The sequence below is a fragment of the Fukomys damarensis genome, unplaced genomic scaffold (assembly GCF_012274545.1).
Source record: "Fukomys damarensis isolate Sample0158 unplaced genomic scaffold, DMR_v1.0_HiC HiC_scaffold_17, whole genome shotgun sequence".
Classification (NCBI taxonomy): Eukaryota; Metazoa; Chordata; class Mammalia; order Rodentia; family Bathyergidae; genus Fukomys; species Fukomys damarensis.
In genome coordinates this window covers 34,940,326-34,957,475 of record NW_022900929.1, presented here as the reverse complement: position 1 = coordinate 34,957,475, position 17,150 = coordinate 34,940,326, and the positions used below count along the sequence as shown (strand labels likewise).

The window sequence follows — 17,150 nt, the reverse complement described above, 5'->3', positions numbered from 1 at the left end:
TTTTTTTTTTTTTTTTTTTTCTGGTACCGGGGATCAAACTCATGACCTTGCACTGGTGAGGCAGGCATGGCACTGCTGAGCTAAATCCCTGGCCCAAACCTTCATTTTTTTTTAATAGCCGGTTTTATTCTTGATGGTTTGGTCAGATTGTACAATTTCTTTCCTAAAGCTTTTGATCCCAGGTGAACAAAAAGTTTTCCCCATTTTAAAAGATAAGAGCATGGCACACCTATCGTCCCAGCACTCAGAGGCTGAGGCTGGCAGTTCCAGGCCAGTCTGGGCAATTTAGCAAGACTCAAAAAACATTTTTCAAAGGCCTGGGCATGTAGCTTTTTTAGAGCACTAGCCAAGCATATGCAACACCCTGGGTTCGATACTTAGTACTGCAAAAAGCAAAAAACCAAGTAAAACAAGTAATTACGACAAATAATGTACAAATTGAATTCATGATTTCAATCATGAAGCCTAAATAGAAAATTCAGGGTAAGACATGATTTTCATTAGGTTCCTTCCAGTTTTCATGTTCTATAGTTGAAAATAATTTTTTCAAAATTATTTTAACTTTATATTCTTTGCTGTGGGACTTCACTACAGATACCATACAGAATGAATTGTTACTTCAGTGCGTCAGCGTTGAGTACACTTTGTCCTTCTGATATTTGGTTTCCACTCAAATGCAAGAAGTGAGATATAATTGTCCCTTCCCACTTACTGCTACCAGGCCTACCAAATATATAAAGTCAGAATTTCTCTAAGCTCTGTTCCTATTAATCTAAGGCATATTAAAATAGTACGGGAAAACCACACTTCATGGGAAATTTCTCCAGGAGTTCAGACTTCTAAACTCCTTTAAAGTGAGGGTAGTCATGATGACTTTTTAAAATGCTTTATCTCCCTTGGTGATGAAGTGTGCCATATCAGCAGAATACATTTTGATTTGGGAGCGTGGCACACATGAGGGCCCAGGTCCAATCCCCAACCTAGCAAAATAATACTTATTTTTTCCTTCCAGGGGGTAAAGTATTCTAGCAATACGTTTTCATAAATCTTTACAAATATACTAGTTTTGGCACTAAGCTTAAAAGGACTCATCTTGCCAGGTGTGATAGCTCGAGAAGCTGAGGCAGGAAGATTGCTATGAGTTCAAGGCCAACCTGGTCCACAGAGTGAGATATGAGACCGACCTGAACTATACATAGGTACCCTGTCTCACACACAAAAGATTTAAGAACATTACAGTACGTTTCATAATTTATTACTGTCCTTTTAAGTACAGGAATTACTTGTGTTTACTTGCTGTTCTGTATATCCTCCATTGCATAATTAAGATATAAAATGTTAAAACTGAGTATGTTTGAAGTATCACAAAAGGCAGCTTGCTGTTTAATCTATGCATCTTTGGAAGTTTTGAAGAAATTTTATTCTTTGATGTAAAAAGGAGCTATTGTAAGAGTTGGAAACTCTGCACCTGTGTATATAGACATATTTTGAGCAATAAAGCAGCATGGGCAAATGCACTGAAATTTCTGTGTTGTTACTTGAACTAGCTGATTTCTCTTTTTAAAAATTGTATTATTTATTTATTTGGTACCGGGGATCGAACTCAGGTCCTTGAGCTTGGGAGGCAGGTGGAAGAACGACTGAGGTAAATCCCCGGCCCAGAACTGCTAATTTTGAAGAATGCTGTAAATGGTGATGATGAAAGAAGGAAACTTTCATAGGCCTATGCTGAAGAAGGTTCTAGATGCCCAAAAACAAAAGACCTGGGTTTCCTGGTAGTTAGTTGTGGCGGTTTGTGGTGTATGCTATTCCGTGGAGCAGGTGGGCATCTGAAGAGAAAGCAGCACTGCCCTTTCACCCTTAGGTCAACCTTATGCTCCATCCATAAGCAAACAGTTTTCCGTAAGACAAAAGTATAATGATAAAACTATTCCAGGAACTCATTCCCATTTGAAATATATATAGCATTTAAGATACTTTTACAGGGGTAGCTTGGTTCATGAACTTGATTCTTTCCACGATTCCGGTTGCAAACAAAGTAGGACAAGAACTGAATCAAATTCAATGGTTAGGTTCAGTGTTGACCTGAGAACTGTTGGTGAACTGTTGCACCACTGTATTTTAATGTGTAAACACTGGTTTAGTTGTACGATAAGGTTTTAACACTAAAGCATAATAAAGAGATTCTTGTTTTAGGAGAGTTTTCAGTAAGATTTTACAAACCCCATTTGACAATAGCCAATCATAAAGAAACTGGTTTTTATTATGACTAATGTAATACTTCCTGATTTATGAGACTCCTCATTTAACAAATACTGATATCCTGCATGCAGCACATACTGTGTTAGATGTCAGTTTCTGTCAATAAGACTCAAAAAGGCCAGGCACAGTGGTGCATACACCTATAATCCCAGCACTAGGGAGGCTGAAGCAGGAGAATTACTGTGAGTTGGAGGCCAGCTTGGGTTACATAGTTCAAGGCTAGTCTGAACTACATAGTGAGACCCTGTCTTAAAAAAAAAAAAAAAAGTCAAAAGGAAACCAAGCATGGTGGCACATTCCATGGTGGCCCAGCCTGGCCAATTTAGTAAGAACTTTTCTCAAAATAAAATACAAAGGAAGAAGGGACTGGGAATGTAGCTCAGTGTGATGGCCCTGGGTTCTATCCCCTGTACTCAAAAATATATATATAGCTTCAGTATGTGATGTTTATTTTCCTAGGGAATTCTTAAATACTTAATGAATGACATACTAAAGGAACATTCTCTGAGAAATCTGTCAGTGGGTGATTACCTAATGGTGTGAACATCCTAACTGTGCATGGACAGAGTTAGGATACGTCAGTCACTTGACACGCCCCTTGCAGTCAAGAAAAGTGGTAAGATACTAGCAATCATTCACAGTGAACTTTTGAGTACACTAAAATGAGAAAAGCATAGTATAAGCATAGAAACCAGTAAGTTTTTCAGTTATCAAGTATTATGAACTGTACATAATTGTAAGTACTGCACTTCTATGACCGACAGCATAGTATGTTTATACCAGCATCACCATAAGTAATGTGTCACAAGGTCACAATGGCTTATGTCACTAGGTGAAAGGCATTTTTTGGCTGCATTCTAATCTAATGAGATTGCCATCATATATTCAGTTCAATGTTGGTAGAAACATTTTTTTTTTTTTTTTTAAGACAGGGTCTCACTATGTAGTTGAGACTGACCTGGAACTCACTACATAGTCCAGACTGGTCTTGAACTCAAAGCAATCCTTCTGCCTCAGCCTCCCAAGTGCTGGGATCACAGGCATTCACCAAGTAGAAACATCTCTATATGGTGCATGACTTTTTTTTTTTGGTGCTGGGGATCAAATTCGGGACCTTGTGCTTGTGAGGCAGGCGGCAGCACCACTGAGCTAAATCCCTGGCCCCTGGTGCAGACTTTTTAAGCTGCCTTTAAATATATGCATGTAAATCAACATAAGAAAAGTTAATGCTTTTTACTGAGGACTTACTATGTGTTAAGCATGGCTCATTACTAGTATGTAGTTTTTGTTTGTTTGGGTTTATTATTTGAGACAGGGTCTCATTATGTATTCTAGGCCAGACTTGAACAGTGATCCTCCTGCCTCAGCCTCCCCAGTGCTGGGATTACAGGTGTGTGCCACCATGCCTGGCTATTACAAGTATGTATTCTTTAACTCATTTAGTCTTCACTAATAGTGGCAGTGTTTTTTACCTCTTTACAAAGAAACAAAGTTTATTCTTCAAGTTCATGGATACTAGTAAGTACCCAAACCAAAGCCACAACTTGAACCAAATAGTTCAGCTTCAGTGCCTGCTCATTTGCCATAATGTTATACTGTACCTCTTAAAAAATGGAAGAAGGACTGGGGATTTAGCTCAGTGGTGCCACCACCTGCTTGACAAGCGCAAGTTATTGGGGAGGCTGAGGAAGGATCACAAGTTTGAGGCCATCTTGGGAACTCAGCAAGACACTGTCTCAAAAAATAAAAAGGGAGCTGGGTGTGGTGGTGTACGCCTGTAAGCCCAGCACTTGGAGGCTGAGGCAGGAGGATTGCTGTGAGTTCGAGAATTGCCTGGGCTATACAGTGAGTTCCAGGTCAGTCTCAACTACACAGTGAGACCCTGTCTCAAAAAAGCAAACAAACAAACAAATAAATAAATAAAAAGGACTGGGGATGTACCTTAGTGATGAAAAAGAAGAGACAAATTGTATATTAGTTTATTAAATGTCATTGATAGGATATTATGTATGTGTATTTTGTATTAAAAAAAGATTCACCAGTACTCATAACAATTGCTCCAGGTTCAGAGTAACAGTAATCAACCCTAAGGCCAACTATTTTTAGCCCAATCTTGCATCTTGAGATCAGAGGATATAGGGGGTACTGCACTCTAATCCTTAAATCTGTACTGAAAGATATTTTCAGAGACAGGTATTATGAAGCTGATAAGCCACAATAAGTTCTTAGGGCAAATAGCTGTGAAACATGTACAGAAGACTCCTTAATGTCTCATCTTTTTTTGGTACCAGGGATCAAACTCACAACCTTGTGCTTTCGAGGCAGGCTATGGCACCACTAAGCTACCTCCCCACCATTTTTTGGTACCAAGATCAAACTTAGGACCTTGCACTTGCAAGGCAGGCAATGTGCCAGAGCTAAATCCCTGGCCCTAATGTATCATCTACTAGGAAATAAACATAATAATAAACCACCTTTCTTCCCACCATTCTTTTTTTTTTTCTTGCTTTGTTTTTATTTTTAATTTCCTCTCCCAATTCTTGAAGCCTATTTCTTTTTTTCTAAGAAATGACCAAACAAGCTAGGAATGCTGGCACATGGGAGGTGAGTCAGAAGGATTGAGAGTTCAAGGCCAGCGTGGGATAGAGTAAGACCTTGTCTCAAGAAAAGAAAAGAAAAAAAAGATCAAACAGCCCCTGTGGTTGAAGGTACCAGAGAGGCTTGAAGCGTATACATGAGCCTGGGCTTTGGATCAGTTTTCTGGCTTGGACTGGTCAGGGGTCCCCTCCCTCAGCGTCTTCATGGCCGTGTCTAAGCAAGTGTGCATGAGTATCATCTTCTCTTTCAGCTGGGAAGAGAAATACAGAGCTGTCAGGGCATCTTATGCTCAACTCAAAACTTGCTAGTTGTAACGCCACTTCAAATTCAAGCTAGTTTATTTATTTCTGAGAGAACTTCAAGTTCACAGTAAGATCTTTAGATACAAAGTCGTGAAAACAGATTCTAGCTTTGCTTTTTATTCCTGTGTTAACAGTAACAAATGCCTTTCTGACTTTAATATTCCTTTAACAGTGTTCAAAAGTAGCTCTGGTTATCAGGTTTTGAACAAATGTTTGATATAGTTACTTTTTAAGAGTTCTTTTACCTCAGAATAGCTTCATTTATTCATTCATTCATTTTGTTTTGTTTTTTGAGACAGGATCTTGATAAGGTTTATTAGGTAGCCTTGAACTCATGGTGATCCTCCCACCTCAGCCTCCCAAGTGACGGGATTACAAGCATGCACTACCATGTCAGGCAGAAGAGTTACATTTAGAACCAAATTTAGTAGTGTTACTCAGCATACAAAAGGAACATCGATTTAAAGTTATCATGTTCTAGGCTTCTATCTAGAGCCAAAGCCTCTTTCTATCCAAAGCCTCATGCCTTCATAGATAGGGCTTTTTGGAGGTGGCTGGATCTACAGTGTGGGAATGTGGATTAAGGGTGTATGGTGCTAGATTAGTCTACTATTTGGGTTAGCATAGTGATGGGATGAGTAATGGGAAGGCCCACCCTGGATGGTGTAGCCTGCAGGGCATAGAAAGGGAGGCTCTGCTGTTCCTGCTTGCTGCCTTCTACCTGCCCTGCCACGAGCTGCTTCTCTGCACTGTTCCTCTACCATGCCACTGCCACCCTGCCTTGAAATCAGCCCACCATGGACTGAACCCTCTACAAACTATAAGGTGAAATAAACCTTTCCTCCTTTAACTTTGAGTGCAATGCAAAAAAGTAATTTAACTACACAGCGAGTTCGAGGCCAGCCTGAACTACATAGTGACACCCTGTCTCAAAAAAAAAAAAGGGGGGGGTGTAAAAGAGCAGATGGAGGAAAGACAGGGAAGGGAGGGAAGAGGTCAGACAGGATGCCTTGCAAGCACAAGGGTCTGAGTTTGATCCCCAGTACCAAAAACAAAACAAAACAACAGTGAATTCTAAGGTTGTTCTAACAGTAGTGAAGGTATAGCCAGTATTCACTCAGAATGAAATCAGCAAGGTACAAAAATGCTTGCTTGGCTGGGTGTCATGGCACACGTGTATAATCCTAGCACTCAGGAGGCTGAGGCAGGAGGATCACTGTGAGTTCGAGACCAGCCTGGGCTACATAGTGAGTTCCAGGTCAGTTTCAACTACATAGTGAGACCCTGACTCAAAACAAAGAAAAAACCCCAAGCAAACAAAAAACAAAACCAAAACAAACAAACAAACAAACAAAAAAAAAAACAAAACCAAAACCAAAAGCTTGCTTCATCTGGAAAGCATCAACTGTACCATGGCAGCATAGAGGATGAATGATTACTTGGAGACAAGACTTAGTTCCATCACTGAGAGGCCCAGAGGAGCCATCTCAATGAGAGTGCAAAATTTCCAGCTTTATTTAGAATATCAGTGTAAGTTAAAAAAGCAGAAGAAAAACAGTTTGGGAAGGTGCTGTCTCAAGGCTAGGCAGTTTTCTTTGGGGAAAAGGTAAGGGCAACAGCCAGATACAACATGCTTCACTAATCTAAACTTGTTTAACCATTCATTCCTCACAGAACCTTGTGCTTTTGCCCTGCAGTTTAACCATTCACTCTTCCTCCAAGTCCCCCACAATCAACTATTCATAAAACCTATCTTCCATTTCAGTAAGAATTTTGGGCTGGTGATGTAGCTCAGTAGTAGAGTATGTGTTTAGCATGTGGAAGGCCCTGGGTTCAATCCCAACACTAAAACCACAAAACAAAAGTATTTTCCCACTCTTTCCCCTGAGACATATAAGAACAAGGTACTTTCAAAGATTACAGCTCTTAAGCCTGGCAAAGCGGCACACAAATAAACCTCAGCTACTCAGGAGACTGAAGAGACCTGTAAGGCTAAGGCCAGCCTGGGCTATGGAGTAAATTCAAGACCAGCATGAAAGAGTCCAAGTTTGAGGCCAACTGGGACAACCTGGCAAGACCCTAGCTCAAAATATAAAAGGGCTGGGAAAGTAGCTCAATAGTAAAGCACTTGCTTAGCACGTAAAAGGCCTTGGGTTTGATTTCTAATACCAAAAAAAGAAAGAAAAAAAAATATGTTAGATGGTACATGCCTGTCATCTCAGCACCCTTGGGAGGATGAGGCAGGAGGGCAAATTCGAGCCCAGTCCAGGCAGCTTAGTGTCTTAACAAAACCCTGTCTCAAAACAAATAATGCAGCTCAGTGTGAAGGCATTGAGTTTATTCCTCAGTGCGCCAAAACACCAAAACAAAATAAAACAAATAACAAAAGATGGGGCCGGGAATTTAGCTCAGTGGCGCTGTACCAGCCTCGAAAGCATGAGGTCCTGAGTTTGATCCCTGATACTAAAAAAAAAAAAAAAAAAATGCCAGCTCTATGCAGGATAATACTTTTGATTCCCTGCATAAAAGAGAAAATAAGAATGCTATATTGAGCCCCTTTCCCTCCTCCTGAACTAGACCTCTCAATATAACTTGGATACTTTGTCTCATGTTACAAATTCTCTAAGGTTCACCAAGCCAAACATAAAGGATCATCATAGTGTCTATCACATTTCATCTTCAAGTTCATTTGTACAACTCACTAAAAGTTGTCTCTATTAAAGGAGCCAGATAACCATCAAGAATCTTACCTCTGTAATCTTTTCTAGTAGAGGTTCACTGTGAATATCCATCTCAGATGCGTTTACTATGGCTTTTGTTTTTAAGAGATAGCTGGACAGAAAAAAAAAAATCATACCTTACCACAGTTAAGACTCTCAATGAATCAGCTTACCATCTAAAAGACGTATCTGTCAAGCAAATCCTGCCTTTTTACCAAGTTCCATTTTAAGATTCGTGATGTATTTTATTGGAAAAACAAAGTCATAATAAATCATCTAAAAGACTGTGCCTCACCTTACCCTTTTCCAAAGACAAAATTATCCCAAGACAAAATGAAGACCAAAACAAAGTTATATGATTATTTATTCATGATGAGTGTAAGCCCCACTCCATCCTGTGGCACAGTTTGAAATAATGTGACAGATAGTGTTGGTTGCCCAGCCAGCAACAGTTCCTCACTTATTAATGCGATCCAGATTTTGTGTATAGTAGGCCTGTGCCCAATCTTATCTGCTGGATCAGTTAAAACAAAAACACCAAAACTAAAGCAAAAACAAAAACAACCGTGACAAACCTATGGTTACATACTTGCCTCTCAGCTTAAGTTGACCATGTGACATAATTCTAGCTAACATTACCACTACTACCATTTATAAAAGACTGGTGTCTCTGGGTCCTTGTTTCAAATCCCTAGCTTGGGACATGTGCTTGGCCTCGCTTGGCTTATGTGTGAATTGTGCCACGTACACTAACACCATGGCCACAGGGTCAGAGCAGGACATAAATGGAAATGGTGTCTGGTGCAACATTACTCTGTAATCTTACCTTCCAGAATTTCCTTCAGTGAGCTACCCTCTGAAGTATTCCATGTTACAGATATTAAAACATGGTATGAAAGACCTTGAAATGAGTGTAACATCATGAGATCAGATTCTGATTCTAGTATCATCTTTCTTATAAAAGAAAATGCCTGGTGTTACTATTTTCTTTGGTACATAAACTTTGTCTTTTCTGGAAGATCTTCTATAACGTACTTGATAGTATCTGTGTCTACTCACCAACTCATCTTATCACTGTAAAGACAGAAATGACCTCTCAGGGCAGCCAGAGCAGCATGTGTGGAGTACAGATGGAAACCAATGGGAATCCCACAGGAACTGCAGAATAACCGGTTATAAGTGCTGGGGTGGGGAAAGCAGAACAAGGGTAAGAAAGAAAATCAGAAAACCAGTAAAAAGTAACCAGTCTCTAAAAGCATTCCTATCACTGAAGATACAAGGAAAAACTAACTATACAGCTGGGGATTTAGCTCAGCGATTCCACCGTCTGTCTTGTAAGCGTAAGGTCCCAAGTCCAATCTCTGCTACCAAAATGAATAAATAAAGAAAAAACTATACTATAACAGGAATGCAAATGAAATGATGCTAAATAGGTTAGCTTAGGTTTTACTGCTATTACACCTTAAATTATAGAAGCTCTCATGGAATGTAGCCATAAAAGCAATCATGGATGTACAACTGTCATTTAAGTAGAGAAAAATAATTTATCTCTGAAAAGCAGAAAACAGCTAATCAGACTAACTTTAAAAATCTTTAAACAAATCACCATGTTTAAATCACTATGGTATCAATTTAAAGTAGATGCAAAATATTCAAGTTGACTGGGGGGCTTACAAACTAATTTATTAATAGAACTCAAATCTGAATTTTTTTTTCGGATATTTAATTTTTTTTTTATTTTTCTGAGATGGGGTCTCATTATGTCCAGGCTGGTCTTAAACTCACTATGTAACCCAGGTTGACCTCAACCTCCCAGTGATCTTCTTGCCTCAGACTCAAGAGTGCCAGGATTATAGGTATGCACTACTACACCAGACATATTTTTAATATTAACTGAAAAAAATGCCCTAAGTGAGAAAGGGAAGAAATCCCTTACTCTAGCAAGCAATCTATTTTCTTTTATCATCTAAAAGATTATTGAATGAAGAGTCAAATGTTGATTTTAGTTTTTACACTACTTATGCAAGACACATCACATTTACATATATATGGCATATCCAAATATTACAAAGAAATATTTTAAGAAAAACTGTTTCAAAGCTGGGCATTGTGGCACACACCTGTAATCCTAACACTCAGAAGGCATAAGCAAAAGGATCACTCACTATGAGTTTGAGGCCAGCCTGAACTAGATGGCAAGACCCTGCTTCAAGAGAAAGAAACAAGGGCCGGGAATTTAGTTCAGTGATTCTGCTGCCTGCCTCGCAAGCACAGGGACCGGAGTTCAATCCCCGGTACCAAAAACAAAACAAAACAACAAACAACCCACAAACAGTTATTTTACCATGCATGTACTAAAAACAGTTGGGGAGGGGAAAAACTGAATGCAAGGCCTTCATATTGAGCTACATTCCCAGCCACTTTTTTTTTAATCATTTTATTTTGAGCCAGGGTCTCACTAAGTTGCAAAATTGCCTAGGTGGGACTCAAACTTGGTGATTCTCTTAGCCTTAGCCTTCAGAATGATGGAATTACAGGCATTTGCCACCATGTCTGGCTCTGAAAGCAACTTTAAAATGGTTTGGTAAGAGAAAACTTTATTTACATAACATATACTACGCAGCAAAATTCTGGTAATAAAAGTACCTGCCCTGCATGGTGATGTACGCCTGTAATTTGGGAAACACTCTGGGAAGCTGAGGCAGAAGGGTCACAAGTTCAAGTCCCACCTGGGCAACTGTGATTTAGTGACACCGTCTGAAAATAAAAACTTAAAAAAAAAAAGAGCTAGGGGGTTACCATGAGTTCGAGGTTAGCCTGGGCTACGTACCAAGACCCTGACTCAAAAAACAAAAAAAAGAGCTGGATATGCTGGGTTAAAAAAAAAAAAGTGCTAAAATATCATATGCTTAAGGGAAACATATTAATTTCTCTGGATATTAAAAAAAAAACCACCAACAACAAGCAAAGGGAAAAAACACTAAATTTATTGGTAAATGTCCTACATCATGTGTGTAGTACTGTATTTTTTGTACATTGCCTAGTTCAAAGCATAGTACCTATAGACAAGTTTCTTAACGGAAACTAATATAAAGCACAGAGAAACTTTAAAAAGAATGTACTTTCCTTATAATCAATACAAGGAAAATTGCATTTAAGTAAACATTATATTGAGCACAACCCAAGCTTCAGGGTAACAAGGTTATTTTCAAATGTCATCACTATTCTCCCGCGCAGGGCTACACCGAGAGACAGGTAAGGCTGGCATTTTTTATCTCTAGTTTTCAAGGCTGATTATTTTGTTTAGGTCTTATTTTCAGGGAAACAGGAATACACATTTAACTTTTTCGTTTCATTAATGTATTAATATTAGCTACAGGAGTCGAATAGGTTAAAGACGCACCCTATCATTCAAATATATTTTATGGCAGCCCTAAACTTTTCTTCTATTGCAACAGTTTGCCAGCCCTATCCTGCACTCTCAGGACTCACTAAAGTCAGAGACCAGCCCCACCCGAGTTCTTGAGAGTACAGTACCTGCATTTGAGCAAACCCTCAATGCCAACCAGAAAAGGGTCTTCCAAAGCGACGTTTTGTGTGACTTCTAGGAAGACAAACACAGGTCAAATATGTAACTCGATGGCTCTTGAAAAGGAAAACCTCCCGCCTAGACTCAATGGTCAATAAAAATTAAGAAAAAGGGGCGTAGCACAGCTAGAGCGCTAGCCCGAACTGTGCGAGGCCCGAGGTTCGATTCCTGATACCGGAAACAAGCAACAAAATTAAACGCTTCCCCGCTTTCCCTGGGCAGTCTGATCTTCCGAAAGCTCGTCAGTCTCCTCGCCCAGCCACTTCCCAGCCAACAGGTGGCCCACCTCCACCCGCCCCACGCGGCCTACTCACTGGAGAAGACCACGGCCCCGAGGGTCTGCGACAGGTTCCAGGCGAGGTGCACCGAGTCGCCGAGCACGGCGCGGCACTGCGAGCACTGAAACACTGCGCACCTCTCGGGTTGCAGCCACAGCGGCAGCCTCGGGCCGGTGGGCTGCTTGTCCGCCCTCAGCTCCGAGGGGCCGATTGGCGAAGACCCCTCCACCACCTGTGTATCCCACTCCATGGAGGTCGTCAAGCATGGCTCGCCAATCGTATCGGCGCCCTTGCAAAAATTGCTCCGGGACAGCGTCGTAGACTGCGAGCAACGCCTCCGCGGCCCGGAAGCCATCTTCCGGTTGTCTGCGCCTGGGTTTCAAACGCACCAGGCCCCGCCCCGGCGGGCCTCTCGGTCCTCATTAGCCAATATAAGCCGTAGGCTTCCCGCGCGGTAGTTTCCTAGGCCCTCCTCCCTTCTTTCGGAGCGTGCTTATTGACGGAAGTGAGTGGGTGGGGGAACAGTCGGGATCAGGCTCCCTATTGGCCAGTGTCATAAACCCCGCCTTCAGATCATTTTTAACCAATGGAATTGCAGCGTCCGTCTTTTAAACTGACTATAAAGCTGCGCTGGATCAACGCCGCCGGTGGCGCCAGAGTTTTGAACGGCGCTCTTCTGGGTGTCTGTCCGCTTCTTTGTGTGTTGTCTGGAGTGCTAGAACACGATGGCCATCCCTTCCGCGGAGGAGCTGGACTCCTTCAAATACAGCGACCTGCAAAACTTGGCCAAGCGGCTAGGCCTCCGGGCTAACTTGAGGGTAGGGCAGGCGCGGGGGCCGTTGGGCGTGGGGAGGGGTCGCGGAGACCCGGCGGGAACCCGGTCGCCGGGCGGTGGCTTTGGCTCGCGGTTGTTGGGACTCTGTGAAACTGGAGAGGAGCCGACGTTGCCACCCTAACGCGAGGCCGACGTTTCTGGAGGCTCATGGAGGCCTCTGCTCCAGCATGATTGGTTTGGTTTTATTGGAAGCACTCTAGTGTTTCCCAGGTTATCAGTTAGAAAACAGGAGCCCTGAAAAGCGCCAGCCTGTTTCCCAAATGCCAGTTGTGAGACAGCTGAGGAAATAATTGGCTCGGCTTTGGAAAACTACAAACTGTAGGAGTTCTGTGAATTGTGACAGTGCCCAAGTCGCTTGATAGTTTATGATTTTTAGAGGATCAGCTGTGTAGATAACTTGATCACTCAACCTGGTCTATACAAGCATTTATTTCTTTATTACTGCGGTGGTGTTGTGCTTCAAAAAGGGTAAGTTTGCAAGGTGTTTGGAGGAAAATGTGGGAATTCAGGATGATTTTATATATTGCAGTTGAGATTTCCCACATAGTACTAACGTATTATACTACAAAGGTTTGCACTGCAAGCTGTTCTATTCACAGTGAATGGGTCACCACAAATGCTTTTAAATGGTTTAGCAGTATATTTAGGGCTCAGGCACTGCTAGTGTCTGTCTGAATGATAAAAGTGCCCTTTCTGGACTATAGTATTTTTTGTTTTTGTTTTCTTTGTTACTGGGGATTGAACCTGGGGCCTTCACACTAAGCTACATTATTAGTAGCAGTAGAGACAGTCTAAGTCACTATATTGCTCAGGTGAGGATTCTCTTGCCTCAGCCTCCCAGAATGCTGGGACTACAGATGTGCACCAATTTGCCCGGCTAGTCTATAGTGTGTAATGGCTCCTGGGTACTTCATGAATAAAGCCTTAATTTCTTAGGTTAGGTCCCATAGTTGTTTTGTTTTGTTAGAGAAGGTCTCACGGTGTAGTTCAGGCTGGCCTTGGGTGGCCTAGGCTGGCCTTGAACTCATGATGATCCTCCTGCCTCAGCTTCCTGAGTGCTGGGATTACAGGTGTGTGCCACCACACTCAGCTAGGTCCCATAGCTTTTTGCTGTGTAGTTGGAGTCTTTTATCAGATTCTGCATCCCCTTCCGTGGTTCTTTTGCTTATCTGTGGTAGTTCCAATTCTGACCCTTTTTCCCTTTTTGACCTCTTTCCCTGTTTGTCTGCACGAATATTTTCCACCTGTCCTTCATGGTCTAACTGAAATGACACTGATCAGGCACCTTGTCCCCTCCTCTTTGTTCTCTTGGCCATAGGTCCACCAATCCAGCAATCCCAGAAACTCTATGCTTTTTAGCATTTTTCAAGTGTTCTCTTTGAGGATTTGTTGAGTTCCACCTTGAAATCTGGATATTTTCACATGCATGTGGAAATACAGCTAATTTCCTTGTGATGTCATCCACCCACCTTGAAAGTCTGTACTGCACTAAGTACTGTACATTTTATGTAGGAGATGCTGGATAATTATTCAGAATTACACAGTGCTTCCTGACAGTGCCAGAATGGTACATCAGAAGTTCATCTGGTGGGCAAGAGAATTTTATGTGGATATCGCAGAACTCAGGAAGCCTTGGCAGGAGTTGGAGGCCAACCTGGGCTACATAGTGAAACACTGTCTCAAAAAAAGGAATGGGCATGAGAGACTTCTCCCTGAAGTTGAACTCTGCTAGCATTAAGGCCTCACAATTATGGGTAGATCTTTTTCTGAAAGTCCCTACCATCAGTATCTCTTGAGACTTGTTAAGTTTTCCTGGCTGGCTTCATACTTGTGATTGTCTTGCCTCAGTCTCATAGGTAGTTGGGCGTATACCATAACTTTATTTTGAGAAAAATAATTAAAAATTATTTCCTATCTGGGCTGGGTATTTAGCTCAGGATCCCCTAGTACTGAAAAAAAAAAATTCCTATCTTCTCCCTGAAATTGGTTCCCTTTCTTCCCAGTTAATTTTTCTAAACAGATCATGGGAAAATAAATGCAATTAGCTGAGAATTACCTCATCTTCCTACCACCAAACGCTCCAGCCAGCCTGTACCTGTGTGGTCTGGCCGTCCTTCCTTCATAATAAAACGCTATACCTGTGGGAAACTTTTCCCCTCAAGCTGAGAATCCCTGGCCCTTTGTCCTCCTCTGGGAAAATACCTGTTGCACTTCTGCCCTCTGCTGCGGCGCTGCCATTCTACATACCGTCATGCCCTGCTCCCATCCCCTGTACCGGGGATCAAACTCAGGACCTTGCACTTGTGAGGCAGGTGCAGTGCCACCTAGCTAAATCCCCATCCCTTTTCTCTGTTCTTTTTTGCTAAAGTTAATCATATCAAGGCCACTGTCTTAATAAGTCATTGGCATCACTAAACGTTCCTGTTTGCTCAGACCACTTTCTTTCCCATACTTCTTCAATTTTCATTTTCTCCTGTGTTTTTTTCCTAATGTTTGGTGCATTTTCCTCTATAAACCACTAAATATAGAATGCCCTAGAGCTCCCTCTTTGGCTTTTTTTTTTCTGTTTTCTCTTGTTGATTTTATCTACTCCCATAACTCATTTCATCTAGCAGCGAATGCCTCCCAAATCCCCGCCTCCCTGAGCTGCTCACACCCATCTTAAAGTGTACTTCTGTAGCACAGTGTTCACTTCTGCTGGCTGTGCCTGCTTTGGGCCCACTGTGGACTGCCTGTGGTCCCTCCTTTCACTGCCCACACCTGCCTGTACCTTCAGAGCACTCCTGAATTCCCATCTCTGAGCACCAACCCAACTCTGCAGTTCTGGCCGTCACATTCTCTACTGATGAGGACCTCAGGCTGCCTGCTGAGCTTGCAGCCTGTACGAAAGGTCACAGTAGTAGTGTCTCAGTAGTCGGAGGGCTTTTGGAGCTTAGAACAGGTCATTTTTCTGCTCAGTGCCCTCCAGGGACTCCACTCACATCTAAAATAAAACGTGGCCATGCACCATAGTACATACGTGTAATCCCACCTGCCCAAATCCTGGGCCAGGAGGAATGTGAATTCTAGACCAGCGTAGGCAATTTAGGGAGACCCTTTCCCAAACTTAAAGAGCCTGAGGATATGGCACTGTGCCTCCTTTGAAAACACAAGGTCCTAAGTTTGATTCCTGTTATGGGGGGTGGGGGGATCCAGACTAACCCAACTGTAATGCAAGAAATTTGGCTTGCTCTTGAAGGCATACATTTTTTTGGTACCAGGGATTGAACTTGGGACCTTGCACTTGCGGGACAGGTGGCAGCACCACTGAGCTAAATCCCCAGCTCTTGAAAACATACTTTTAAAAATAAAACCCAAGGGCTAGAGATGTAGCTTAGTGGTAAAGCACTTACCTAATATGTGTGAGGCCCTAGGTTCAATTCCTAGCACTGTAAAATAAAATAAAACCCAAATTGGAGATAGTCAGTTGTGTGTGGCAACATAGTTTTGTAATTCCAGCACTCTAGCAGGGTAAGGTAGGAAGATTGCAAGTTCTTGCCTAGCCTGGGTGTCTTAGACCCTGCCTCAAAAAAAAAAAAAAAAAAAAAAAAAAAAAAAAAAAAAAAAAAAGCTGGGGATGTAATGAATGAAGAAGGCCCTGGGGATGTAATGATAAAGCTACAATAATCACCCCCACCAATTGAGAAATTTCATTCTGGGCCATATATATTAGATGTTATTAGGAAATACTGCTTTGGTTATGTAGGAAAATTATCCTTTTATTTTAGGAGATATGACTTGAGTATTCAGTGTGGCAGAATATCATGTCTAGAATTTACTGTCAAATAGCTTGATAAAAATATATATTAATATGTAAAGAAACTATGAGATGAAATAATTTTTTTTTTTTGATTTTTTTGAGACTGAACTGGAACTCACTACGTAGTCTTGGCTGGACTCAAACTCACAGTAATCCACCTGCCTCAGCCTCCTGAGTGCTGGGATTACAGGTGTGTGCCACCATGCCCTGCTTGAAATAATAATTATTGAATCTAGGTGGGGAATATAAGGATATTTATTAGCATATTTGGATTTTTCTGTGAGCCTGATGACATTTTTCAAACAACAAGTTGAGGGAAGAAATCCACACTCCTTCCTATATGGCCCACTTCACCTGGCCTCTGGTTACCTCTTTGACCTCCCTGCCCTCCATCCACCTTTCTCCAGCCACTCTGTCTCTTTTCCTTTCCTTTGGTACCAGGAATCAAACTCTGGTCCTTGTGCTTGCAAGGCAGGTGGCGGAACCACTGAGCTAAACCCCTGGCCTTGAGCTAATTTTTAAAAAAAATTTTGACATAGGCACTGACAAGTTGCCTGGTTGGCCTCAGACTTTTCAGGCAGCAGTGCTTACAGCACCATCACATGGCACATGCTGGCTTCTTTCTGTCCTTCACACTCGTCAATTCTTGTTGAGGCCTCTGTACTTAGTGTCTCCTCTACCTACAGTGTCACCTGCTGCCTCTTCTCCCGTTGGCCTCTCAGCTTGTCACCACCCCTCCCTCAGGCAGCATCCCCCCCCCCCCCCCC

General features: G+C 42.0%; 2 protein-coding genes across 7 annotated transcripts in view; one reads left to right on the top strand and one right to left on the bottom strand.

Moving 5' to 3' along the window:
* Positions 1-17,150, top strand: part of Nusap1 (nucleolar and spindle associated protein 1) — a 61,939-nt gene that overhangs the window by 19,145 nt on the left and 25,644 nt on the right. For 5 of the 6 annotated variants that reach the window (XM_033765007.1, XM_010624720.3, XM_010624717.2 and 2 more), the window contains exon 1: positions 12,360-12,567. The exons of the other annotated variant lie outside the window; for it this stretch is intronic. In XM_033765007.1, coding sequence (XP_033620898.1) covers positions 12,475-12,567 — 93 coding nt within the window. In that variant the 5' untranslated portion in view covers positions 12,360-12,474. Of the gene's footprint in view, positions 1-12,359; positions 12,568-17,150 lie in introns of those variants that run through there. 6 annotated transcript variants of the gene reach the window in all.
* Positions 4,770-12,283, bottom strand: Oip5 (Opa interacting protein 5). The gene is made up of 5 exons (XM_010624724.2): positions 11,786-12,283; positions 11,420-11,486; positions 8,942-9,064; positions 7,913-7,994; positions 4,770-5,110 (listed from the first exon to the last, which is right to left on the bottom strand). The coding sequence occupies exons 1-5, from the start codon at positions 12,102-12,104 to the stop codon at positions 5,015-5,017; spliced, it is 687 nt and encodes a 228-aa protein (XP_010623026.1). The 5' UTR covers positions 12,105-12,283; the 3' UTR covers positions 4,770-5,014.

Excerpts from the sequence above, each read along its gene's own strand:
- Oip5 (XM_010624724.2), bottom strand. The coding sequence starts at position 12,104 with ATGGCTTCCGGGCCGCGGAGGCGTTGCTCGCAGTCTACGACGCTGTCC. Across the intron at positions 11,487-11,785 it reads CGGGGCCGTGGTCTTCTCCA|AAGTCACACAAAACGTCGCT; the intron begins GTGAGTAGGCCG and ends TTGTCTTCCTAG. Across the intron at positions 9,065-11,419 it reads GAGGGTTTGCTCAAATGCAG|CACTTATAACCGGTTATTCT; the intron begins GTACTGTACTCT and ends TCCCCACCCCAG.